General features: G+C 25.9%; 6 protein-coding genes across 27 annotated transcripts; 2 read left to right on the forward strand and 4 right to left on the reverse strand.

The window, feature by feature from the left end:
• Positions 1 to 191: 191 nt before the first annotated feature.
• Positions 192 to 4,830, reverse strand: LOC118439738 (putative serine hydrolase). 11 transcript variants are annotated; one of them, XM_035861758.2, is made up of 6 exons: positions 4,750 to 4,829; positions 3,110 to 3,184; positions 2,930 to 2,974; positions 1,440 to 1,675; positions 713 to 1,060; positions 193 to 644 (listed from the first exon to the last, which is right to left on the reverse strand). In XM_035861758.2, exons 2-6 carry the CDS (start codon positions 3,177 to 3,179, stop codon positions 393 to 395), a joined length of 951 nt encoding a protein of 316 aa, XP_035717651.1. In that variant the 5' UTR covers positions 3,180 to 3,184; positions 4,750 to 4,829; the 3' UTR covers positions 193 to 392. The 11 variants fall into 11 exon arrangements, with proteins under 11 accessions (XP_035717645.1, XP_035717651.1, XP_035717650.1 ...); XM_035861757.2 differs by lacking the exon at positions 4,750 to 4,829 and adding an exon at positions 3,273 to 3,591; XM_035861755.2 differs by lacking the exon at positions 1,440 to 1,675 and adding an exon at positions 2,510 to 2,745 and having other exon boundaries at positions 224 to 644; positions 4,750 to 4,822.
• On the forward strand, positions 4,436 to 7,198 carry LOC118439737 (AH receptor-interacting protein-like). Of its 7 annotated transcripts, none has more exons than XM_035861747.2 (7): positions 4,436 to 4,515; positions 4,606 to 5,163; positions 5,280 to 5,459; positions 5,543 to 5,711; positions 5,785 to 5,971; positions 6,065 to 6,207; positions 6,285 to 7,191. In XM_035861747.2, the coding sequence occupies exons 2-7, from the start codon at positions 5,086 to 5,088 to the stop codon at positions 6,485 to 6,487; spliced, it is 960 nt and encodes a 319-aa protein (XP_035717640.1). In that variant the 5' UTR covers positions 4,436 to 4,515; positions 4,606 to 5,085; the 3' UTR covers positions 6,488 to 7,191. The 7 variants fall into 7 exon arrangements, with proteins under 7 accessions (XP_035717640.1, XP_085511183.1, XP_085511182.1 ...); XM_085655056.1 differs by having other exon boundaries at positions 4,515 to 4,800; positions 5,058 to 5,163; positions 6,285 to 7,192; XM_085655058.1 differs by lacking the exon at positions 4,436 to 4,515 and having other exon boundaries at positions 4,519 to 4,800; positions 5,129 to 5,163.
• An 88-nt stretch (positions 7,199 to 7,286) lies between these two features.
• On the reverse strand, positions 7,287 to 14,198 carry Syn2 (Syntrophin-like 2). Of its 5 annotated transcripts, none has more exons than XM_035861740.2 (10): positions 13,638 to 14,197; positions 12,645 to 12,749; positions 12,195 to 12,393; positions 11,664 to 11,789; positions 11,381 to 11,542; positions 11,127 to 11,311; positions 10,874 to 11,032; positions 10,505 to 10,729; positions 10,218 to 10,421; positions 7,287 to 10,033 (listed from the first exon to the last, which is right to left on the reverse strand). In XM_035861740.2, exons 1-10 carry the CDS (start codon positions 13,698 to 13,700, stop codon positions 9,926 to 9,928), a joined length of 1,536 nt encoding a protein of 511 aa, XP_035717633.1. In that variant the 5' UTR covers positions 13,701 to 14,197; the 3' UTR covers positions 7,287 to 9,925. The 5 variants fall into 5 exon arrangements, with proteins under 5 accessions (XP_035717633.1, XP_035717635.1, XP_035717637.1 ...); XM_035861742.2 differs by lacking the exon at positions 13,638 to 14,197 and adding an exon at positions 12,832 to 13,311; XM_035861744.2 differs by lacking the exon at positions 13,638 to 14,197 and adding an exon at positions 12,832 to 13,307 and having other exon boundaries at positions 12,195 to 12,390.
• A 236-nt stretch (positions 14,199 to 14,434) lies between these two features.
• On the reverse strand, positions 14,435 to 16,688 carry LOC118439739 (mitochondrial nicotinamide adenine dinucleotide transporter SLC25A51). Its single transcript, XM_035861761.2, has 3 exons — positions 16,305 to 16,688; positions 15,667 to 15,937; positions 14,435 to 15,582 (listed from the first exon to the last, which is right to left on the reverse strand). The coding sequence occupies exons 2-3, from the start codon at positions 15,811 to 15,813 to the stop codon at positions 14,872 to 14,874; spliced, it is 858 nt and encodes a 285-aa protein (XP_035717654.1). The 5' UTR covers positions 15,814 to 15,937; positions 16,305 to 16,688; the 3' UTR covers positions 14,435 to 14,871.
• Positions 16,689 to 16,916: 228 nt separating this feature from the next.
• Positions 16,917 to 20,218, forward strand: Acadvl (Acyl-CoA dehydrogenase very long chain). Its single transcript, XM_035861739.2, has 8 exons — positions 16,917 to 17,219; positions 17,557 to 17,767; positions 17,838 to 18,056; positions 18,159 to 18,587; positions 18,704 to 18,967; positions 19,042 to 19,398; positions 19,481 to 19,693; positions 19,778 to 20,218. The coding sequence occupies exons 1-8, from the start codon at positions 17,155 to 17,157 to the stop codon at positions 19,913 to 19,915; spliced, it is 1,896 nt and encodes a 631-aa protein (XP_035717632.2). The 5' UTR covers positions 16,917 to 17,154; the 3' UTR covers positions 19,916 to 20,218.
• Positions 20,219 to 22,199: 1,981 nt separating this feature from the next.
• On the reverse strand, positions 22,200 to 25,184 carry LOC118451572 (leucine carboxyl methyltransferase 1). Of its 2 annotated transcripts, XR_004841125.2 has the most exons (5): positions 24,845 to 25,184; positions 24,048 to 24,231; positions 23,630 to 23,981; positions 23,281 to 23,540; positions 22,200 to 22,417 (listed from the first exon to the last, which is right to left on the reverse strand). XR_004841125.2 is itself a non-coding variant. In XM_035888269.2 (4 exons), the coding sequence occupies exons 1-4, from the start codon at positions 25,052 to 25,054 to the stop codon at positions 23,336 to 23,338; spliced, it is 951 nt and encodes a 316-aa protein (XP_035744162.1). In that variant the 5' UTR covers positions 25,055 to 25,184; the 3' UTR covers positions 22,442 to 23,335. The 2 variants fall into 2 exon arrangements, 1 of the variants encoding a protein (XP_035744162.1); XM_035888269.2 differs by lacking the exon at positions 22,200 to 22,417 and having other exon boundaries at positions 22,442 to 23,540.
• Between the last annotated feature and the right edge of the window lie 5 nt (positions 25,185 to 25,189).

Genomic DNA, 25,189 nt, shown 5'->3' on the forward strand with positions numbered 1-25,189 from the left:
ATCACATTATTTTCTGCTTTCTAAGAAATATCTTCAGAATACAATTACAGTTTTCTTTAATACGAATATTTCGTAAAAATATTAGAATTTTTATATTTGTTCGGTTTTAAATATTAATATTACAATATTAAATTAAATACCTTACAAACCAGTATTATATTTAAATAAATAAAATAGTTCTAATTATTTTTTATAATTTTCATTTTATCTTATCTATAATTGTAAGTAAAATGTTATCTAAATACTTTTTAAATTTTATGGTAGTAATCATTTTGAGTTTATAAGAATAATTTAAATTCATTAAATCAAATATCTGCATGTTTGAACGGTTATTAAAATTATATTTATCAAATAAATTTGCTATATATTCATAAGATCTAGATATATTACCTTTAATTACTTATAAAACTATTTATTATTGGTGCAATTTTTTCAGGATTAATCAAATGAACATGATGAGTACCATCAACTTCATGATATTCATATTTTTTAGCACTTATTTTTATTTCGTCTAGGACCTTCTGATAATTTTCAGGTTGCTCGAACTCCATACCAGGAACGGCCCGAATGTTAAGGTACGCACATGTTATTTTTGATGCATATGCAAGTACCAAATCTAAGGATAGCATACCTAGTGTAGAAACCTGTAAATTTTAATCAATCATTCACGTTGCTATTCTTAAGATAAATATCTTTTTATTTTATTACTTACCTTCAATCTTGGGTCACGAGAAAAATAATATTTCTTAGGAATATACGAAGGTTGTATACCACGTTTCATTAATATTTCAGCCCCCTTTTCGTTTATAGAACCATTATAAGCAGCTACAACTATATCCATCATCTCAGAATACTCATAACATGGAATATTATCTAATGTAAGATTTTCATATTTTAAGAATTTATCAATATTATCTCCTGTTATTTCTGCAGTCTTAGTTATATCCCTTACACTAGGGCTAACTATATCCAAACTAATCAAGATATCTACTTCTTTGGGATAAGATGCAGCATATAAAAATGATATTGCTCCACCCAATGAATGTCCCAGCAATTTTACCTATACCCAAAATGACATAATTAATAAACAAGAAATATTAGAAATAGCACAAATAAAATTTATGCTAGTGATGTCTTAACATATATAAACAATATATATATATAATAATATATATATAATAATATATATATAATAATATATATATATAATAACATATATATAATAACATATATATAATAACATATATATATTATATATATTATATATATATAAATGACATGCAATGTGTTAAAATTGTTAATTACTTTTTATAATTATGATTTACAAGGATGACTGTTACATTTTAATATTATAGTGCTGATTAAGGTATACAAAAAAATATTATGACAGTATACATTATCCACTTTCATATTATTCGCAATTAACCCTACTCTCTAACCTTAGTCCACTTGAAATATTTTACAATTCTACGTAGAATTATGACACCATCCCAATAAACATAATAGTATTGACTTTTTGGATAATGAGAAGATAAACCATGCCCAGGCATATCCAAACAAAGTACTGAAATACCATCAAGAAGTAATGGGATCAAGGTATCAAAACTGCCTGCATTATCCTGACGACCATGTAGAGCCACTATTGGTTGAACCCATCGAGGGCCCCACCATTTGCCTGTAGGTAAGTAATAATATTATTGACATAATTATTACCTCTTTTTCCAAAATGCAATTATGATTCTACTATAGTATTCTTCTAATTAAGTTATATATCACATCTTGAAAGTCTTTAAACAATGTCTCGAAATGAAACAAAGTCACAGCAGAATTAAAAATATTATACCCTATTCAATAGGGTTTTTACAAGATAGTTATACAACGACCTTAGAAAGTTATCATTGGAATTGTAAGAATCAAATTGATTCTCAGACTTTTACAATTCTATCTCTGTGTAGTATATACTTTAGCTGATGATGGTACATAATTTAGCTGATGGTAGTACATAATTTAGCTAATGAAATAAAATACACATTATACATACACTTTAACATGGATTTGTAACAGTCAACCTTTTTCATCATAGATTAAGATGATTTTCATTGTGTTAGATAACCAATACATTGTATTTCTATAGCATAATTGGTGAAATAAAAATATATATTATGTGAATTAAGTATTAAATAATAAATATTAATTGTTATTTATGAAGTTATTAAAATATTACCTATATAATATGTATTCCGATTTATCATATATGTAATATCTCCTAGAATTGAAAGAAATACTTAAATTTCTATTAAATAACTTAAAAAAGAAACAATCTATATCTTAATACCTGATAAAATAAAGGTACAAGTTTCATTATACAAATTATTAAAGTAAGATCTACAAATGAGAATTAAACATGTAATGAAATCGTAATTATTGTTAGTAGACCATATAAATGAAAATGATATTAATATATGATAAAAAAAATATTATCGTTGTATAACTTCCACTGCTGGCTAACCTTGTTCCACTTGTAATGTTTTACAATTCTACGTAGAATGATAACCCCATCCCAAAATATATAGTAGAATTGTCCCAATGGCATGTGAGAGGAGTAACCATGGCCAGGCAGATCTATGCTGAGAACAGGTAAATTTGACGATATTAATGGTGCCAAGCTATCGAAGCTCCCTGCATTGTCCTGCCAGCCATGTATTGCCACTATTGGTTGTGTGTCTCTTGATCCCCATAATTTTCCTAAATGTTTCATTATTATGAATTTTACATTTTCTTTTTTACTTTTCCTTTTTAATTTTTTTTTTTTTTTTTTTTTTTTTATCTAACCAATATAATAAAAAGAATTTCTATGTATTTTAATGTATTTTTCAAACTAAAGATGAGAAAAAGAAAAAAAAGACAATGAAATATAATTTATACTAACCGCTTATAAAGCCCCAAGGTACAGGGATTTGTATATCTTCAGGATCTAAAAAAGAAACTTTTGTATTAAATATCAAAGATTAGTCAAAGATTATATTTAGACAAATATTATTTTATGATAATGTTATAATAAAGATTCAAAATATATGTATGGTTATATATTTACTAGATAAAATCTTACCTTTTTGTTTATAACCATTTGTATCACTAATTAATGACTCATCTTTTTTGGCAATATTTGTAGTATCCATCGTTTCTATATTCAAATACTACTTTCTAAATTACACTGATAAATATAAATATATGATTTTAACCAATTAATTTTATAAAACGTGTTATTATACCATAGGATCAATATTCGCAATAATAACCCCAACAACAGAAAATTTAATCAGTATTGTTTTAAAGTATTGTTTAAAGCATCCAACTTCTTACACTTCAAATGATGTTATGATGTAAGCAATATTTTACATTTTGGACTTTCATATTGAAACTGTTTAACGTATTATTTCCATATACTATACCAATCACACGAAAATTATAGCACAAATAGATATAATGTAATAAAAAAATATTAAATAAATGTATTGTACTAAAATTATTCGCATGAACTATTCAAAATCAAATTAAAATTTATTATCGATATTATAAGCAAATCAGAATAAATAAATTGTTTATATTATAGTATACAAATGATTATATTATTCTTTCCGTTATTTGAAATAATATTCTGACGAAAAATACTTTATAATTTTAATGTATTTATCATCTTGTAATTGCAAATAAAATATACAAGTTTACAAGAGTTTACGTCATAAATTTTCTTAGTAACAATTTTTATCAGATTTTATTTATCAGAAGATATCCGAAAGATAAAGACTTTTTATATAAGATTATCATTTCAAATTATTAAAATAAGGTTTCATTTATATGAAATTTACTTTTGAAAATTACCTATTTTTATACGAGATTTTTTGCAAATAGAATAACATTTTTTCAAAAGTTGGAAAGGTAATCTTGTATAAAAAATTTTTATTTTTCAAATGAAAAATCAAAATCGGACAAAAATTTCATATTATAATCCATTGAATTTTATACAGGTAAGTTTATATTGTATGATATCGAGAAAGTAACATGCGAGTTGCGTCTAATTTTTTACTTATCACGTTATTTTGAAAAAGTATAAATTATAAATTTTCAAACAATTATTTGTGTAAGGAATAAATTTAATTAAACATAATTATTAATTATAACAAATCAATGATAGTTATTCAGAATAACATATTTGTTATCACGTGTCTACTTCTTAATGATTTTCTTTTTACTTTGTTTTTTCTTAAAAAATAACAGATAAATATCTCTAAACTTCTGGCGAATTATTCTTTTTTTAAGTTATTTTAGAAAGATTTATCTTTTTATATTGTCTTTTGCTATTTTTGACTGAATATTCATACATATTCCATTATTATTTCGAAATATTCGATTATATAAGAATTGTATTATTATAATCAAATCTAAACTATAACCTTAGTGATTCAAGAGTAATATGATAACATAAATGAAGAACGAAGAATTGCAATTTTTTTTGTAATAGGACGAAAATATATCTATTAGTTTCTTTTACATAACCAGTTTTTTCTATTATTATCAGTTTATTATAATAATAAATTGTTTTAGGCAGATGCAAAACAAATAATGTACATAACGTCAATTGACTATGAGAAAAATATTAATGTCTATCTAAAAATCGTACATTTCATTTCTCCTATGGAATACGTATTGACTTTGTAACAATTGTTATATCAAAATTAACGATTATACATTTAGTATTTTACTGTCAGCTCAATTCTTCAATTCAAGCACACCAATAGGGTAAACTTTATACACAAGCATATATATCGATATGATGAATCGAGAGAAGAAGCTAGATTCTCCTAAAGCATTTTTAATTCATTTTTTCCCGCATTGATCGCTAAAGTCGTACACGTTTTTAGCGATGTTAAATAAATAGCCCTGATACTTAAAAAAAAGTGATAAAAAAATGAGCAATTTTAAATAATTAAAGTTACTTAGTGAAATTAATAAGCATCTAACTATTGTATATCATATAATTTATTTGATCCTTTTAGAATATTTATATACTATAAATATATAACAATGGAAAATCCAGAACGTATAGTAAAAACTGTTATTCATGTAGGTACAAAGAATGTTACCTTTGTTCCAGGAACAAAGGTATGTTTATAATGTTTACCATTTATATGTTTTAATTGTAATTTTGACAATGTTTCATTATTAGTGTTCAGAATTCATGTCGTTTATCAAATAAAAATATATAAAGTATTATTTAGGTTGTATTTCATTTTAAAACGACAAAATGTGATACCAATAAAACTGTAATAGATGACAGTAAAACTATGGGATCTCCAATGGAATTGATTTTAGGAAAAAAGTTCAAACTTGAAGTATGGGAAGTAATTGTACAAAAAATGGCATTAAATGAAGTGGCTTGTTTCAAAATAGATAAAAGTGTATGTATATTGTATATAGATCTGTCTTATAAAATGAGTAAATAACTATTACTGTACATTTCTCATCTTATTCATTGTTTTAGCTAGTTACTGCATACCCTTTTGTATCTAAAACATTGAGAGAAGTAGGTAAACCACAATCTGAAAAACGCAGTCATCATTGTTGTGGAGTTACTCTACAAAATGAAGGTATTGGATATGAAGATTTAAATGAACTTATTAAATATCCCCAAGATTTAGAATTCACAATAGGTATGCTACTTTATTTTTTCTTAAAATATATTCTATTATAATTCTTACATGAGGCATATATATAATATTATAGAACTTATACAAATAATATTACCAAATGAATATGAAAAGGAAACATGGCAGATGACAGAGGATGAAAAACTTAAAAGTGTGCCAGATTTAAAAGAGAAAGGAAATATTTTTTTCAGGGAAAAAGATTATGATAGAGCTTCTGAAATGTATGCCAAAGCTATTGGAATTTTAGAACAGCTTATGCTTGCGTTAGTATTTAAGTATTTTTATTATTATAATAATAAACTTTTTCATAATTATTAATATAAATTTAAATACTTTAAATTTGTCTAAATTTTTAGGGAAAAACCAAATGATGACGAATGGTTGACTTTAAATAAAATGAAAGTTCCGTTATTATTAAATTATGCACAATGTAAATTAATAAAAAAAGAATATTATTCGGTTATAGAACATTGTACAACAGTTCTAAAAATTGAACCAGGTTTGTATTATTTGTTTATACAGATACTAAAAGAAAAAATTATCCAGCTTAAAATTTATTTGACTGATTCTTGTTAGATAATGCAAAAGCTTTATATAGAAGGGGGAAAGCTTATATTGGTACATGGGATGAAGAAAAAGCTACCAAAGATTTGAAAAAAGTTGCAGAATTAGATCCTTCCCTGCAGAATATGATTGATAAAGAATTACAAGCACTTTCAATAACCATAAAAGAAAAAGATAGATTACAACAAAAAAAACTCGTACAAATGTTTAAATAATTAAATATATATTAAATGATTTTTATTTATATACATTTTGTTTTTATAAGAGAACATTATTTTGTTTATTGCAGTAAATTACGTTTTTTATTACTAAAGTATTTGCTATAAATATTCTTATACTCGCGAAAATTATTACGTAGAAAAGAGAGATCTGAAGTGAGATTTTGTTAAATATTATCAGTATAAAACATTATGACACGTTTAACAACTTGTTAGATCTATTAAGTTTTAGATAGATAAATCAAACTTGTAAGTCAAAGGACATAGGATTGAAGGAAGTTGTATTAATAAAGACATATCATAGCATTAACTTCTAACAATAATATATTTCGAAACATATTGTCAATGGGGGATAAACATTATAACAGATAAACTATATGTTGAAATATAAGATTCTTAAGTTTGCAAGCTTCTCGAGTTGATTTCTTCAGTCCTGTACAAATGTACAATTATTAAAAATAAAAAGAGAAAAAAATGATACTAATAAATTTCGTACAATGTAATTATTTCATAAATACAGAAACAGGACATCAGAAGAATAATAATATTTTTGAAAAGAAGTAAAACATTTAATACAATTTTGAACAAATAATATTACTTATACAACTATGTCATTGCATTTCATCTAACAAGCTGAAATGCAAAGAATTCTTGTAGACTTTATTTCATTGAAGAATCTACTATCGCAAAGTTTTGCTAAATAATTAATAATCTATTCATTTTAGATATAGAAAAAGCAATTATAAATAAATCAATGACTATTAATTATATTATAAAACAAATAATATAAATAAAATATAAATATAAATAAAAACATGTAATAAGATAATGTCTTGATGTAAACTTTTTTTAGTAAAAATGCTATAATAAATACCCTATTCATGTATTTATGTCAAGTAATATTCTATAATTCTAATCCTTATGCAAAAGTGATTCTTCAATGATTACACATTTCGTTGACAATGAAATTATCTAAGATGGACAATTAACTGAATCATAATCTTAATGACATTAAGTTTTTTCATTTTCGTTTTGTTTTAAATAAGTCTTCTATACACTAGAATTGTGCAGTTCTTTATGAGAATCTAAATTTAACTACAGAAAGCGTTATGTGTAATATAAATACATTACATTTTATTTAACAGACATCAAAAAAATTGTATATAACAAAATTGCTCATAAGAAATGTTATCCTTTAAAAATGTATGAGATATGGAAACTGTATTTCTAAGTGTAGAGAGCAAGTTAAGGAATAAGCTTATTTATGATATTTTGGTTTTAGTGTTTATTTTTAATACTTCTATTTGTTATCTTTCTTAAAAATGTGACATAGATTGACAGATGATTTTTTTGAGTTATTTAATAGTACTGCATCATATATTTGAATTAGACAACGCTTCTGTAATTAAATTCAGCAACAGGTATTTTAATTTATATATAATCATTCATTGCTATCATGTACACAAACTCATTTACTCTTGACACATGCTAATTGTGAATAAAGTTCAAAAGATCTTGACATACACTGCTTTACATTACAGATTTTGTAAAATGGCAACTGATATATAAAGCAGTGTTTATGATACAATACTTTCCCATAACGATCAATTGAGACTTTGACCATGGTAACACACTGATGTTTCAGACTAGAAAAGTACAATTGGCATTAATTTTATAATAAAAAGAAATAAAAGCTGATTTGTTATATTTTCTATGTTACTTTGTAGGCACTTTCTACGAGTAACTGGAGACTCTTAAAATTGGTAATAAAAACTAAATTCATAATAATCTTCTTAATAGTAAGAACTGTTTCACTGTTCTGTGCATTACTACTTACATTATAAAATTCTTATAATTATGAAACTTTAAATGTAATTAACAATGAGGTGCATAACTAAATGTTATCATTATGTTATGAATCATTATTTGAGAAAGTGAGTAAAACGTATACCCTACTTTTTCACAATGATATTTACTTGTTTTAAATAATGTATGACTGATTTACATTGTAAACACTGTTATTTCTATTATTTATTTTTTCACTTTGAGTGTAGAATATTTATAAATATTTATCAATCAACATTTATTGCTTCAAATCATCTTTTCAAGACATCTTCAATAAAAGATATTGTATAGAGATACATATATATATCGGAATATAACAGTAAGAAAAAAGATGGGTAGCATAAACTATATGCACAAATGAATATTTTAATTTATAAACAATTTTGATTGTTAAAACTAATTCTAAAAAAAAACAAAATGTAATATAAGAATTTTTTATTCTCTACAAAAAGTGAATACTTTTTGTTCTCTAGCCTTTATTCTTTTAAGTATAATAATAATAATTATATATTAATACTTCAGGATACAGTATCAATAGATCCACTCTTTTATGTACTACTCGCTTTTCTTTGTCAATATTACATCAGTAAATAATATTTTAGATAGCTACCATGGTCGAATGATATATTAGTGCTTATTGCTATTGGCATGTATTTATTCTGTTGCTATATTACGTTTACTTATCGAGCAATACTGATTTAAACAGAATGAAGCATTAAATCATCTTTAAACAAAACTTAAAACAAAATTTAAATACTTCGTAATTATTAAATGCAACATAGTTACTTGACATTTTACATATATATGTATGTAAAATTTCGTGTACTAAGGAACTATGTGGTTTCAATGCGTCCTTGAATGTAGTTATTCTTTGTTCATGGTTTTTAAGGCACCTAATACATATGGTACATATTTAATTAAAAAACATTGTAACATTTGGCTAGAGAAATATGTCACCACATATTTGTCATGTATTGTTGTAACTTAAAAATCATGAACGGCTATATCTGTTATACTGTAAAATTGAATTTATTATACATTTATAGAATACCATACGTCCTTTTATAAAGGCAAAAATCAATATAATAAATTTGTTAAAAAATTTTGAGGCAAAACAATATTTAATATCATAATTCGCTCGTATATTTAAAAGCAGTAGTCTAATGATCACTTGTATACATGTAATACTTTATTTTTAAACATTTATTAATCTGGTCAACTTGTTAAAATGTATAGCAATTAATATTTTACATGAACGTAGAATTAATATTATAATTAAAGTTTTCAATATATCTCACAGAAGTGATTAAAAATTGATCGAAAAGTGAAAAACAATAAAAAAAATGCACATTATAAAATTCATTTCAAAAGTTATTAAAAAATTTCATTATAAATCAACGAATGTAATTGAAAAAGTTATAACAATGTTTTGTAATTTTATAAATAGAAATATTTTTGGAAATACTGACTAGTATTTGACATATCTCTCTGATTGATTGACTGTGAATCACTTCATGTACTCGCATAACAATAACAAAAGAGAAATGTAATTCTCTTTAGAAATTATCACTAATAACGTCGAAACATTTTTTATGGAGTTGTCGATGTTAAAAATGTGGGATCAACTGCAGCAACTTTTGCAGTAAGAAATGCATGCATACAGAATAATAGGTTCTGTAGCTGAGAACACTCCAATTCCTGTGAAATATAAAAATGCACATTCTTCACTTTAACAAGTTTTGGAATGCTTTATATTGTATAATAAATTCTTTGTATAATATCTACTATATAATAAAACTATAACTTTTAAACAAATATTCTCCATAATTATTTGGAAAAATATTACACTTTTGCTGCCTATAAATAAAATTTAACAGGATACCTTTGTCTCTATAGCAATACTATCAGGTTCTTGAAAGTGCAATTTGAGTCTGCTCTTGCTATCATCACTAGATCCTCTCAATTGAGAAAATTTATAACGCCAAACGATTTCTCCAATTCCTTCATAAGAAAGAGTGAATCCCTGAGTCCATTCTAATGTCAAACCTGCACTTCTGCTATTAAATGTGACAGGAAAGGTTTTACTCTGAAATTTGGAAACTCTTACAATAATAATAAAACTATATTATTTTATATATCTAAGTAAGTAACTACTTAATTATTACTGACTTTTAAATGTGTAACAGCTGAACATACAGCAGTATGCCAAGCAGCTTCAACTCTTAATAATTCTTGTCGAGTTTCAACACTCAAATATCTTGGTGGTTTACCCGGACTTTGTGCCAAGAAGCAGTGTTGTCTTTCATCTACATTTTCAGACTCTCTCATTACACGAAACATAGTCTGATATACTTTAAATGTTAATGCACATCGTGACCAATCACCTATATTACACTAAAAAAAAGAAAGAAACTAATATTATGAATAATAGTTAAAATAACATGTATAATAAAAACATATAATATACACATGCGCTCGTGCGCACACACATGTATATAAAACTCATATAATAAAAACAGTAAGATTGATTATACTCACAGGTGGTGTTTCAAACAATAATAAATCAGGCCCTTTCAGAGCTAGAAACCTTGGCCTGTAACTCTGCCATGGTTGATTACTATTGCTTACTGCTTCATTTACCCAACCCATGTATTCTATACGTTCACCTGGTCCAAAATTTCGATTGTACAACTTCATCTACAATTTATCAGAAATATTTATAAATTTTTCATGCACATGTGCATATTTATTTTGTATTATTAAATAATTTAAAAATATGTATTTAAATTACCTGTAAATGTGTTAAACCTGTAATATTATCAGTTATATATTTTAACCATTGACTCAAAATAGCACTGTCGTCACAATGTATCACACCAGTACGTGCACCATTAAGGCCTCTAACTTCAAATGCATTTCTTCGTAATTTATCAGTGCCAAAGATATATCTTGTTACATATGCCATCATTAATGGGACTGTAAAAAATATTTATTATTTATTCTTATGTGAAAAATTACGAATAATGTGAAAAATAATCTATTAACCTGTAATAACATCCACCCATCTTTTGTACTGCATTGAAGCAGATGATGCATTTGAACTTTGTCTACTATGACCACATCTAGGACTACCAGTTTGTCTATTTGGCGATACCCAACCATCATCTGCACTTCCATTTGCAACATTATCTAATTTTTCTTCTTTTTCTAAAAAAAAAAAAAAAAAAAAAAAAAAAAAAAAAAAAATGGAATAATTATAGACTTATCAGTATGAAATATGTAATTTAAAATGTATTCTCATTATGCTTTTTAAATATGCTTCAATTACCATTTTTCTGCAGAAATGGTTTTGCAGCACGATAATGTTTGACAGTTAAGACAACTATGTCACCAGCATTCCTTAAGATATTAACAGCATCATCATGATTACAAGCTGTAATATATTCTCCATTCACTGTATAAATACAATAAATGAAATATATTTATTGATTATTTTGATAAATGTAATAAATATAAAGCAAAACATAATAAATAAAATTTCCAATCAAGTCAAAAATCAATAATCTCTATATTTTAATTTATTCAATACAATTGTTGACATAGGTATATATTTGTTAACATATTGATTGCCCATTACAACTATACTTGTAGTAAATACATGTGATAAGTATTATATGAGCAGTCAACATGTTAGAGAAGAATGAATGTGAAACTATTGGAGAAACTGTCATACTTCTATTTATCTGATTGAATACTGTGATATTATGAGCTTCATTTCATATTTCATATAAATAGGTCATAGAATGTAATGATGTAAAGATTTCAAGTAAATAAGAATAATTTATTCATAAACATTTACCTTTAATAATAGCATCACCTACAAATAATTGGCCACACTGATCAGCAGCCTGACCTTTATAAATTCTAGATATGAGTACTGGAAGTTTATGTTCTGCTCCTCCTTTTATACTTAATCCCAATCCTCCAACTTTTTGTCTAGTAATTTGGACCATGCGTTCCTTAGCATCTAATGGTGGTTTATTATGATTTGCTACCTGCTGATATTAAGTGTTGTCATTTACAAATTCTTTTTATAAAGTAAAATATTTTGTAATATTAAAAAACATAATTAAAATTATTAAATGCATTGAGAAGAATAAAAGAAGAGTATATAATTAAAAATTTTATAATTGTAATTCTTGTACAGAAAGTACTTCTTCACAAAATAACTCAATTGTCTCAATTAATAAGATTAATTCAATTCACCCACAACAATGAAATTAACACAAATAATAAAGAAGCACTTTACCTCTAAATCTTCTCTTTGAAGTTTCAATACTTCCATGGACAGATATAAACGCATAGGAATCGGTTTACTTTTCCCATCGCTAACAGTTACCATTCCCCTTCTTACCTTTAACCATATGACAATTTAAAAAGGAATAGAAAATAATACACACACACAAACACACATATGAAAAATACATAATATTTACTTAATCATAAATCAGTTTAGTTTTATTTTAGTCGCATGAAATATAACATTTTATTTAGAATTATTTGTGTAATAAACATGTTTTATTTGACATCATTAAAATACTAAAAGATAAATGTCGGATAAATATATTTTAGAAGAATCATAAAAATTAGTCTTCTCTATATTGATCAATTAACTGCGCCGTTATTCGCCGCAATTTCCTACATGTTCACAGAAGCATGCGTATATCCGACGAAGAATTCAAAATAGAACTGCGCCTTTCGATGGAAGTTTATTCAAAAATTTCGATTACGCGCTAAGATAAAACCAATCACCGATATTCCCTGATTTTTACGTCAGCGTAGTAAACGCCATTTATCGAGAACTACTTTTGGCATTTTCTTTGAATATTCAAAAAATTATCTTGACATTCAATTCTAATTTAAATTTGTGATGGCTTATCCCGACTATACTGGCGCACGATCGGATGATCGATCGTTATTCAAAAAATAGCACAGAGCAAGGGTAAGAGAAAAAGAGAGAGAGAGAGAGAGAGAGAGAGAGAGAGAGAGAGAGAGAGAGAGAGAGAGAGAGAGAGAGAGAGAGAGAGAGGGAGAGAGAGAGAAAGAGAGAGCTATTCTAATATCCTCCTTTCCTACTTGACTTATTGATTCCCGAAAGTTGAACGAATATCAACGAATTAGATACATGTAAAAAAAAGTCAGAAGTCGTATTCCTTCTCTCTCTCTCTCTCTTTCTCTTTCTCCTTTCTCCTTTCTTTCTTTTATTAGCTTCTCCTTGATAAATTTCAAATCTAAATTATACCTTGAGCTTTTGATCAATCTTCTCCTCGATCGGAGTGCTCATTTTTGTCGCGTTGATTCTCATTATTCGTCTCGATTATTCAATTTTCCTACGTGCTCAGTTACGTTGCCATGAGTAGTGGACAATCGTGTCTTGGAGTCGATGAAGGTGGTGATCGTTGATATAGAATACGATCGCATGTTCCTTACACTACTTTTAATTAATGAACGTTCATTATACCACAAGAAACATAGGTTGCACGATTGTAAAAATGAATTTGTCTCATTGTCGTACTTTTTTTCCGAGGCACACGAATGACGCGACGATATTTTTGATGTCAGATTAAGGTAAAAGACGATGCATTAGAGTGCAATTAAATTCGTTTCTTTTTTCTTCGTTATTATTATTATATTTTAAGAACACGTAACTGTTTTACACGCTGGTGTTTTTGACAAGAGTTAATCGTCAAACTTTAATAAAGAATAAAAGGTAAAGAGCTGTAAGATTAACGTTTCTTTGCCGCTGCTGTTACTGTTAGCTGCTGCTAGCTAAAAGCCACCGAAAGTCCGCGGCCGTGGCGCATCGATTTACGCAGTGCAAAGCGCATAAACGGCGCTTTATGTTCAGCCAACTCTCGCGGGAAGCATGAACTTTACATATTTTTTTGAATATACATTATTTAGTATTAAATAGAAATAATGAAATAATTTTATACGATTTTTGTCTAATGATTCTATATTTTTATTAATTCTATAGTATTAAATATTACATATTTTTTATATTCTTATATGTTTCATTTACAAACTAATAGTCAAAGACAAATTGTCATGTTGTGTTTATTTAGTGCCATTCTGTAATTACATTTGATTAAAAAATTAATCAAAAATATTTATAATAAAGATAGAATCATCAAATATTTTCGATAAATATATGCATTATATGATATTTATCTAAAAGAAAATGTTAAATATTCTTGCAAAATATTTTTACTAATAGTTGCTAAGTTTATAGGACTTTCTCTACAAAAAAGAATTACACGAAAGTAATGTATCATAATAAATTATGTAAAATAAGTCTTATATACGCACTCCTACTATCTTGCAACAGAAAAAATGTGCGCTTAACATATCACTTTGAGAAAATACATAATAAAAATATATATTAATAAAATAAATTTTGCTAGTATTACTTATATACATGAAATTTAACTTAATTATCATGTACATTACATTACATTACATTACATTTTGACTTCTTAAAATATAATAGTTTTCAAAAAATCATAAGATGCATTTATTATACCCCAACTAATGAAAGAACGTATATAATTTAAATGCACACCTTTATAAAACCACCTTATACTCTTGTTTCTAGATATATATATTTCATGTGAAACTGCTGTAAATTTTTCAAACGGTTCACCTATCTTAGATTGCATATGTATTTTTATTACATTCATAGGATAAAATACCGTACTAGTAAAACCACCAATTAAAGCTCCACAAATAAAATTTGTTAACAATGATTCTTGATTACCTAATAATACTTTTGACTGATCACGAAGAGTAAAGAACATAAGATTAGAACATCCATTTCTATAGATGATAGGAACTAAAGCACGATAACATTCTGCTACTCCATAATTAGTTAGTAGATACTTGAATGCATGGGGAGTATTTTTAAATTTATCATAATATCGCCAATCTTGCAATAGTGTTTGTACTCTTTCAAGTGGCGTGAGAATAGCTTCGGCAGCACCAGCCATATTGGCAGCTAGTATTTTGACAAGAATTTCATTATTTGTCAACATGTACAATCTTTGTTTACATCCTTCATATGTACTAAACATTAAACTAACTGATAGAGTTTTTTGACACAATGGTGGTAGAATGCCTCGATATAATAATTTTATTCCTTCTCGAGATAATTGTTGAAGAGCAGTACCTGCTGGAACACCTTCTAAAATCTGTATAATGCATAGTAGTTTAATTATATAAATTCATAAGTATAAAATAAAAAATACTTATTTAAAAATTTTTAATATACCCACCTGCCTAAATATGATCTTATTAAGAGGAAAGGTAATAGAAACATTAATAACAGCTGCACCCCAACCGCATATGAACTCTTTGAAATCATTATTATTAAGTCGTAGCACTGATTTTAATGTAACTTTTTGAGATGTTACGTTACTCATATTAATATTATTTTTGTATATATGTATTTAATATGTCTTTAATGGACAAGAAATGAAGATTGATCATATACATTTCTTTTTTACTATTTTTCGTTTAAAAATTTTTCCCAGTTGTAACTTTTTCCTAAGATAATATAATAACATTCCAGTAATTATTTAGCTAAGAAGGATGTATATCGGATAACATTTCAATTATAATTTCAACTTTATTAGTATAAGATTATCATAAATAAATAAATATTATAAAATATAAATAGAAATAAAGTTGCTGATTGAAAAGCAATTATTGAGTTAGCATTAAATATATTAGAAACTTGAAAGAAATATCAAATATTAAGTCAGCATATAAATGAAAATTTATTTTTATTTTTGTCAATAATCTTATGATTAGAAAATTGTAGACACAACAATGTATCAATCTTTTCACAAATTAATATATTATATAACTTAAATTTTTTATTTTAAAGTAATTGCATATGAACATAGCTTACATATTTGTAATCACGTATAAAGCTCAGCTCGTAATTCTAATACATCCGTACTAAAAACTTCAAGAAAATTTTTAACTATTTGTTATCATCTTTTGTTATTACATTATTAATTTCGAAACAGAACAATCTATTTTTCATTGATTATTGTCTTTTCTTGACGTTTAATTTATTAAATTCTTTTTTGCAATTTTAGATAAAACCAATTACAAGGAAAAAAACACCATACGATAAAAACCTTAATTTTTTTAAACTATTAATCACTGTATTCTAACTTTTTTGAATAAATCCTTTTAACATGATGATGAAATTTGCTGTTGTCAATCAAGATTTCAACCATATATATGTTACATACAACACATTTTAATACAGCAATCATCATAACCGACAGTAGATAACGATAGTCGACATTGATCAATTTAATTCAAATAATTTTTGCATTATTTAATTTTAATTTTTGCATAGTTTTCAAAAGAATTATATATATGTATATTTGTTAGAATAGATTATCTATTTTAACACTAAGAAAATAACTAAAAAATTTGATAAGTAATAGATTGTTATGATGCAGTATGATACATATATACATATATGAAGTGTTTCATATGATGCGTGTATGAGTTCATATAAATTTCAGCAGTGAGATAGCTGCGGCCATTTTATACGACAAATATACATAGACATAATAAATTAAGTGGACGATATATTTTTTATACGTTTTCGTTAAATTTTATTGTTTTCTTATTCTATTTATATTAATTTATACGTACAGATATTTAAGAATATAAATTCTATAATATTTTATTGATTATTTGGTGCTTCTTATCATCTGATCATATAAAGATCTTAAAAAATGATTCGTTTGACAAAGTATTTTCCATCAGGCAGTCTTAGAAGAACTTTTAATACGAATATAAAGTAAGTCTAAAATTTTGGCAATCTTAAATATATTATATATACGAATATAAGAACATATAAATAAATATTCTTTAATTAATAATATATATTAAAAATAATATATATTATATATTATCTACATATAAAGAAAAATAACATACATATATAGTATGGACTTTAAACTTGTAAAGTACAAGGTGACATTTGATTAATTGTAAATATTTTTAGTTTAAATTTATTAATACAAAATTTTTATATTTGAATAATTTGTATTTAATAATTATTAAGATATAAATAATATCACATATATAATTTTTATATAAATATAATATTTAATGAGTATATATATTTAATCCAGATGTTATGCAGCTACTCAGACTGTTGTAAAAACTGCAAAGACAGAAAAAGTAGAAAAAATTAGTCTTGGGAAAGAAAGCCAATCGTTTACCACCAACATCTTTCGAGGACAATTGCAAATAAATCAAGTATTTCCTTTCCCAGAACCATTAAATGCAGAACAAACAGAAACAATTAAAATGTTTCTTGATCCAATAGAAAAGTTTTTTGAGGTTATTATCTTACTGTGTTTTCTCAAATTTATTTAATATAACTTATTAAAATGTTAAACTCTATTAATAGGAGGTCAATGATCCTGCAAAAAATGATGAAACACAATCAGTAGATGAAAAAGCTGTATCAACTATGTGGGATCTTGGTGGCTTTTGTCTTCAAGTTCCAACAGAATATGGTGGATTAGGACTAAATAATACCCAATATACTAGATGTGTTGAAATTTGTGGGTACCATGATTTGGCATTTTCAATTGTTTTAGGTGCACATATGAGTATAGGATTTAAGGTATTCTATATATTTTTTGAAAATGAATTAATTCTTAAAATATACTTTTTCTATTCAGATAAAGAGTATTTATTAACATATTCTTATTTTTTTTATATACAGGGTATAACATTATTTGGTACACCAGAACAAAAGAAAGAATATCTTCCTAGAGTTTGCAACCGTGAATATGCTGCATTCTGTTTGACAGAACCATCTTGTGGATCAGATGCTAGTGCAATACAGTGTCGTGCAGTTAAATCTACTGATGGATCCCATTATGTCCTTAATGGTAGTAAAATTTGGATATCAAATGGTGGTATAGCAGATATTTTTACTGTCTTTGCAAAAGTACCGGTTAAAGATCAAAAAACAGGAGAAACAAAGGATATACCAACAGCTTTTATTGTTGAAAGAGGGTTTGGTGGTGTAACAAATGGTCCACCAGAAAAAAAAATGGGTATTAAAGCTAGTAATACAAGTGCTCTTTTCTTTGAAGATGTAAAAATACCAGTAAAAAATCGTTTGGGTGAAGAAGGACAAGGATTTAAGGTAAAAAATGATATATATACATGTAGATAACTATAGAAACAATTACATTATGTATGATTATGTAGGGAACGAAAAGTTCTATTATTATCTTATTTTTATTCCTTTTAATTTGTTAGATTGCAATGAATATTTTAAACAATGGTAGATTTGGTATGGTAGCAGCTCTAGCAGGTAATATGCGTTACTGTATTAAACGATCTGTAGAACATGCAACACAACGTGTACAATTTGGACATACATTAGATAACTATGGTTCAATTCAGGAAAAGCTTGCACGCATGACCATGTTACAATATATTACTGAATCTCTTGCATACATGATTTCTGGTAACATGGATAAAGGTAGTCAAGATTATCACTTAGAAGCTGCAATTGGAAAAGTAACTTCATAATTATCTAATATACCTGAATGTTTATATACGGTATTTGTATTTTATATACTTCTTTTTTCTAGTGTTTTGCATCAGAATCTGCCTGGTGGGTATGCGACGAAGCTATACAAATTCATGGTGGCATGGGATATATGAAAGATACGGGATTAGAACGTGTATTACGAGATTTACGTATTTTTAGAATATTTGAGGGTGCAAATGATATTCTTCGTCTATTTATTGCCCTTACTGGTATACAGTATGCTGGAAGTCACTTGAAAGAATTACAAAATGCATTCAAAAACCCTACTGCCAATTTAGGCTTAATTGTTGAAGAAGCTACTAAGAGGGCAACTAGAGCAATTGGTTTGGGTTCGTCTTTGAATTTCGCACATTTAGTGCATCCTAGTTTAGCGGACAGTGCTGCATTGTGTACAAAAGTTTGTTATAGTTTTGATTTATATTAATTTTGTTTTGTATTATATATTATCTAAATTAATATGATATTATAATTGATTTTAGAATATAGAGTCTTTTGGCGCTTGTATAGAAACAACCCTTATAAAGTATGGAAAAGGAATTGTAGATGAACAATTTATTTTACATAGAATAACACAAGCAGCGATGGATATATATACAATGGTTGTTGTGATGAGTAGAGCAACTATGGCTGCAAACAAAAATATTCCAAGTGCACAGCATGAACTTCTTATAGCTCAGACTTGGTGTGCAGAAGTAAGATATATCTTGATGTTAAATATTTCCTTATTACATATGTATATATATGCCAATTCATTATTAGCAATTATTATATTACAGGCATCCAGTCGTGCTGCATATAATCTAAAGATAGTAAATTCTAAACAACATTTAGATCTTTTTAATAACTTCAATAAAATTTCAAGAAATGTATGTGATGGTGGTGGATGTGTCCAACTAAATCCTCTAGGATTTTAATTATAAGAATATATATTTATATTGATTGAGAAGTATAGGACGATATATATATAAGATCAGTCTATCTATTGCTAAAAAATTATAATCATTATGCTTATATGTAAGATATATAAATTTATTCAAATATTATTATATATATAAACTTGTGTACAAGTTTATACTAAATACAAGGGCAGTCGATTCATTTTTGGAAGATCTATTTTATATTATATACTAATATATATATATTGTTCTGCTGTAAATAACAACTATACTATTTTTATATATTATTAAGTCGATTTGATTTTGATTTAATGATAAAATGTAAATAACTACCATTTAAACTGTGTTCTTTAAAAAATAGGATTTTCAATATTTACTGGAAATAGATTTTATATAAATTATAAATAGAAAAATATTCAGTAAATTATAAAGAAGTGCCTTAAGTAACTGAAATTCTATGTGAAAATGCTTATTTATCTGCTTATTTATCTTATATATTTTAAAAAAGGTCACAAATAATTCAATAAATATAATTTTACATATGAAATATATTCATAACATTGAAAATTATATTTTGTGTATTCTTGATATTTTTGTATAAAAAAAAAAATTGTAAATAAAACATTTTTGTGGTTTACAGCATATTTAGGAGTTAAATGCCATTTATTTTTTATTCATCTATTTTACAGAGTAATAAAATAAATGTTTAAGTTATTAAACAATTTACATGATGTTCAAAGATATTTTTTCTGGAATTAATTTTTTATTAAATACTTTTTAAATGGGAGAAGTATGATGTATATATCCTTTTCCATTAAAATGACATTTTTTAAATACTTGATTTAATGTTATATAGTTGTTTATTAATTTCTCCCATTTAAAGAGATTTCTATTTTAAATATATGAATGTATGTAAAAAATAATTTAGAATAATAACTGATTACTGTCTTATTTTTCTGATCTATAAATACATAATTTAACAATATCACAAAGTTTTGCAAAGATAAAAATACATTCTCTGATCATCTTAGATATATTTATAATGAAATGGAAGCACACAAAATGTCTATATGGGTTTCATATTGTTCCATATGTTTATAGTAACCATACATATGCTTATGAATTAATAATTTTATAAAGTAAAACACATGCAAAAACATAGAGTTGTCTAATTTGTGGGTATAATAAAATGTTGTTTAAGTTTGAGACCCAAACATTTTGTTACTAGAATATGTGATTATAATATAATTTTAATAATTTAATAACATAAAAATAAGATCCATAATATAGTTTAAACTATAATTTAATATAATATACATATCATTGTATTTATAATATAGTGCACTAAATTTTGTAAATTTATTGAATTTGATAAAAATATTGATTTTAGCACCTTTTTTAATTTTGAAATTTTATCTCACCTTTAAACTGGCAGTGTTCAATGAAATTTAAACTTTAGTGAGATTATAGTAACAAATAATGACTCTCAAACTTTGATTTGAACACATAGTATGTTAATAAACTTCATTTGCATTTCTTGCATAATCATCATAATGAAATTATTGTGAATAGATTCAATTTTCTGTATATATATGGTATTCATATAATTTATGTAACATTTTTGGTTATTGTATTAATAATTTTGAATTATAATATTCGGAAAAAATAGAACTTTATACTAAGAGAGAAAAAGAGAGAGAGAAAGAGAGAGAGAGAGAGAGAGAGAGAGAGAGAGAGAGAGAGAGAGAGAGAGAGAGAGAGAAAGAGAGAGATCATTTTATTTTTGTTACTCCAGGTATGCAAGCACATCTTTAAAAATATACATTTAATAAATATTCCATCACACACTTTCTTATGAAGTTATCCACATACATGTTCAGATAATCTTATGCCTAAAAGGTGATTCTTAGAATATGACAAAATAGTTTCTGAAATAGAATTGATACAAATCTGAAATTCAGGTATAAAATATAAGATGTAAGGAGAATAATAATTTTATTGCATTAATTGTAATATAACACTGATGAAGCTATATGCACAGAAAATATCTATACAAGATAAATCCCAACATTATTGAGTTAAGGATACTTTTAATGTTATTTATAGTTTGAATATACCATAACCCTGATTTCTCCTCATATGAAAATAAATCTTTATTAATTATTTTCTATAAATTTACTACTTGTCTACCAATAATGTGCTTATTTGTATTGACTGAAATAGAATTCTTAACATATATTCTTTCACGAAAATATATAGTAATATATTAAAAAAAAAAAAAAAAAAAATGCTATATTCATGTGCAAGCATTAATAATTTACGTTTATAACTAAAAAAAAACCAATTCACATATATAAACAATAGAATCAAAAAAAAATAAAATTTGATCGTTGTTATTTCAAACTTAGAATTGAAAAAAGATTGTATACATACATATTTCTGATTATACCATATTTTGTATTTATGACATTATTCTCATTGTTAAGTAAATCTCACTTTCGTTGCACCTTATGTCATAACCTTAAATAATTATTTCTTAATGAGAGAAAAACTCAATACTTTCTTTATATCAACACTCAATTATTATTATTATTATTAAATACTATTGCCTTTATGGCTACCCAATAATCAATGTTCTACTTATAATACAATGTAGATAACATTTTAGATACAAATTTTTGAAAGTTTTTATATCTTTCTTCATATCAGCTGAATATTGTTTACATTATTAAATTGAAGAAATTTCTGATTTAGATAAAACTTCATATTAAGTTGTATGTTATTTAATCAAGTATGCTATTTATATAGAATTTCATGTGATCTGTGGAACTACTCCCATTACTTTCTGCTGTTACTCTCTTCTAGAGTAACAGTTAATAATATATAATAATAGTAATAATGATATATATTACTTACAATAAAAATGTTTATAATTTAACTATCTATTTTTAGAGTTTGAAACAATTAATCTTATATGTATGTAAATTGAGGTTTCATTTATACAAGAAAGGAGTAGTTTTAAATACTGTCAATTGACTATTGAGTTGCCTATATCATTGTTATATAAATAATTATCATGGGTCTCATTTATATTATATTTTTTTATATTATTTCTTAAAAAATAAATTAATTCAAAAGAAGACAGAGGAATATATATTTGGTGCAGTTTAAAACATATATACACCATTTTGAAGATGCAAAGAAATAAATTTTTCTTTTTGAACTAATAGAAATATTTTTAGTTAACAAAATTTAATTTAAAAATATATTTAGTTAACAAATTTTAGTAAACAAATTTAATTATATAGAACTTCTATGTATCTATAAGATTTCCAATTTAATAATTTCCCCTGGCTGTTGTAATTAGTGACTCATGAACTTACCAATATTTGATTATACTTTATCACTACCTGGAGTAACTGAAAAAGTTTTGGAAAATCAACCCTGTGCTATAGATAGATTTTTAAATGTTTGTCCATTCCAAGCAATTGCAATGCAATAATGTTGCAATAATTGAATCAAAAGCTCTCGTTCATCAAGCATTTCAATATGCTCAATTCGAATACGATCTGTTTCAAGCAGTGAATCGTAAACTTCTACCATTGTCCAAGCATTAGACCCTTCCCAGCCATTTATTGTAAATCTAAAAGAGAAACTTCTCTAAGTTATGTTTGCAGTAATCTTGGATATGCTGAAATCTTGCCAACATGTATATAATATAATTAAACATACCGTCTTTGTTGAGTTTCTAGCGTTTCACAGTCTTTAACTCCTGCTAATAAGCATCCACGACTACGCAAGTTTGAAAGCATTACTTGACCAAATTTATCCTTCATATTTACTTGCTCATAACTTACAAATATACTATTTGGAAACGTTACTGCAAGCCATTTTAATAATGCTGAAGCTGCACTAGTATCTATATATACTAGAACACATTCAGCAAGAAACATGGTTGGTAAATTAAAATTAACTTCAGCTTGTGTTAATTTTTTGTCTAATTCATATATATCTCGCAAATCTGTTCCTACCAAATGGTAATTAGCAGCATGTAAATCTATTGTTGAAAACCTGATTTCGCCATCTGTAAGTAACATAAATTTAATTTAATATTTTGCTATGAAATAAACATTGTATTTTAATACCTTACCTTCTGTATTTAATGTATCTATCAATTGTTTATGTTTTTTGATGTGATAACATTTTTTAGCTGTAATACTTGGAAAATCTAGCTCTACAAAGTTTGTAGGACTGTTTCCAGCATTTCTGAGTTTCCAGTAAAGTGTGTCAAAACCAGCACCCAAATTTATAATTTGACCTTTGTCACCAGATAGCTATACCAATTTTACAAAGTATATAATTAATTTTGTATAAATGATGTTTTGGATTCTTTCTTTTAAGTTTTTAATGCTTTTCTTTTATCAAACAGCAAAGATGATATAAGTTCTTTTATTGAGTATATATTGCAAATTGTGCTTTATATGTTCTAATTATAGAAGTAGTAGTATTTCTGTAGTATTTTTTCAATTGATATTTTATGAATAAATTAGTAAAGCATTTATGGATAAGATATATCATAGGATATATTGTCAATAATTTGTTATTATGAAATTCAAATAATAAAATAACTTACTTATTTTTAAAGTTAGTTATATCATTATTTACCATCTTGTAAATAATGTTAAATATTATTATATAACCATAAAAAATTATGTTCTCGATAAATAATTATAAGATTTAGTATAGATTTTACATTGACCTATATCACAGTTTTGCTACAAAAGCAGATCACGTCGAGAAATTGGAGCAGGGCCTCGGCCAGGTCAAGGTTTCCGGCACTGTACATCTTTGCTGCACGAATCAGCTGTACCACTTACTGCTTCCGTATTTTAGGTTATACTAAATTACAAAATCGTATTTTGAAAATTCTGTGTAACTGTTACTCACTTTAAGGAATTTGTCGATGAATACTTCTATGCCCTTGACCCTTGCGTAGTAACCACGATTGATCTCTGGTGGCTTTCGTGTAGTTTGTTTTACAAAAAAATTGATGAATGGATCAGACCAGTAACCAAGTTGCACTGCATACCTTTTACACTCACTGGCATCATCATTCGTGGCCTGTATGGCCTCATCGTCCGCCATATCTTTAATCATTACACTAAAATTTCTTAACTTCAGTCGTGAAAAATTATTTTACGTTTTCTGGGTGTTGGATCTAATACTTGTTCCTCTCGGAAAACTGCACAATCGGCCATACTGTTCGAAATACAGGGCTGTATCTACTTACAC

This window comes from Vespa mandarinia, chromosome 2 (assembly GCF_050613455.1).
Source record: "Vespa mandarinia isolate Hongniang chromosome 2, ASM5061345v1, whole genome shotgun sequence".
Classification (NCBI taxonomy): Eukaryota; Metazoa; Arthropoda; class Insecta; order Hymenoptera; family Vespidae; genus Vespa; species Vespa mandarinia.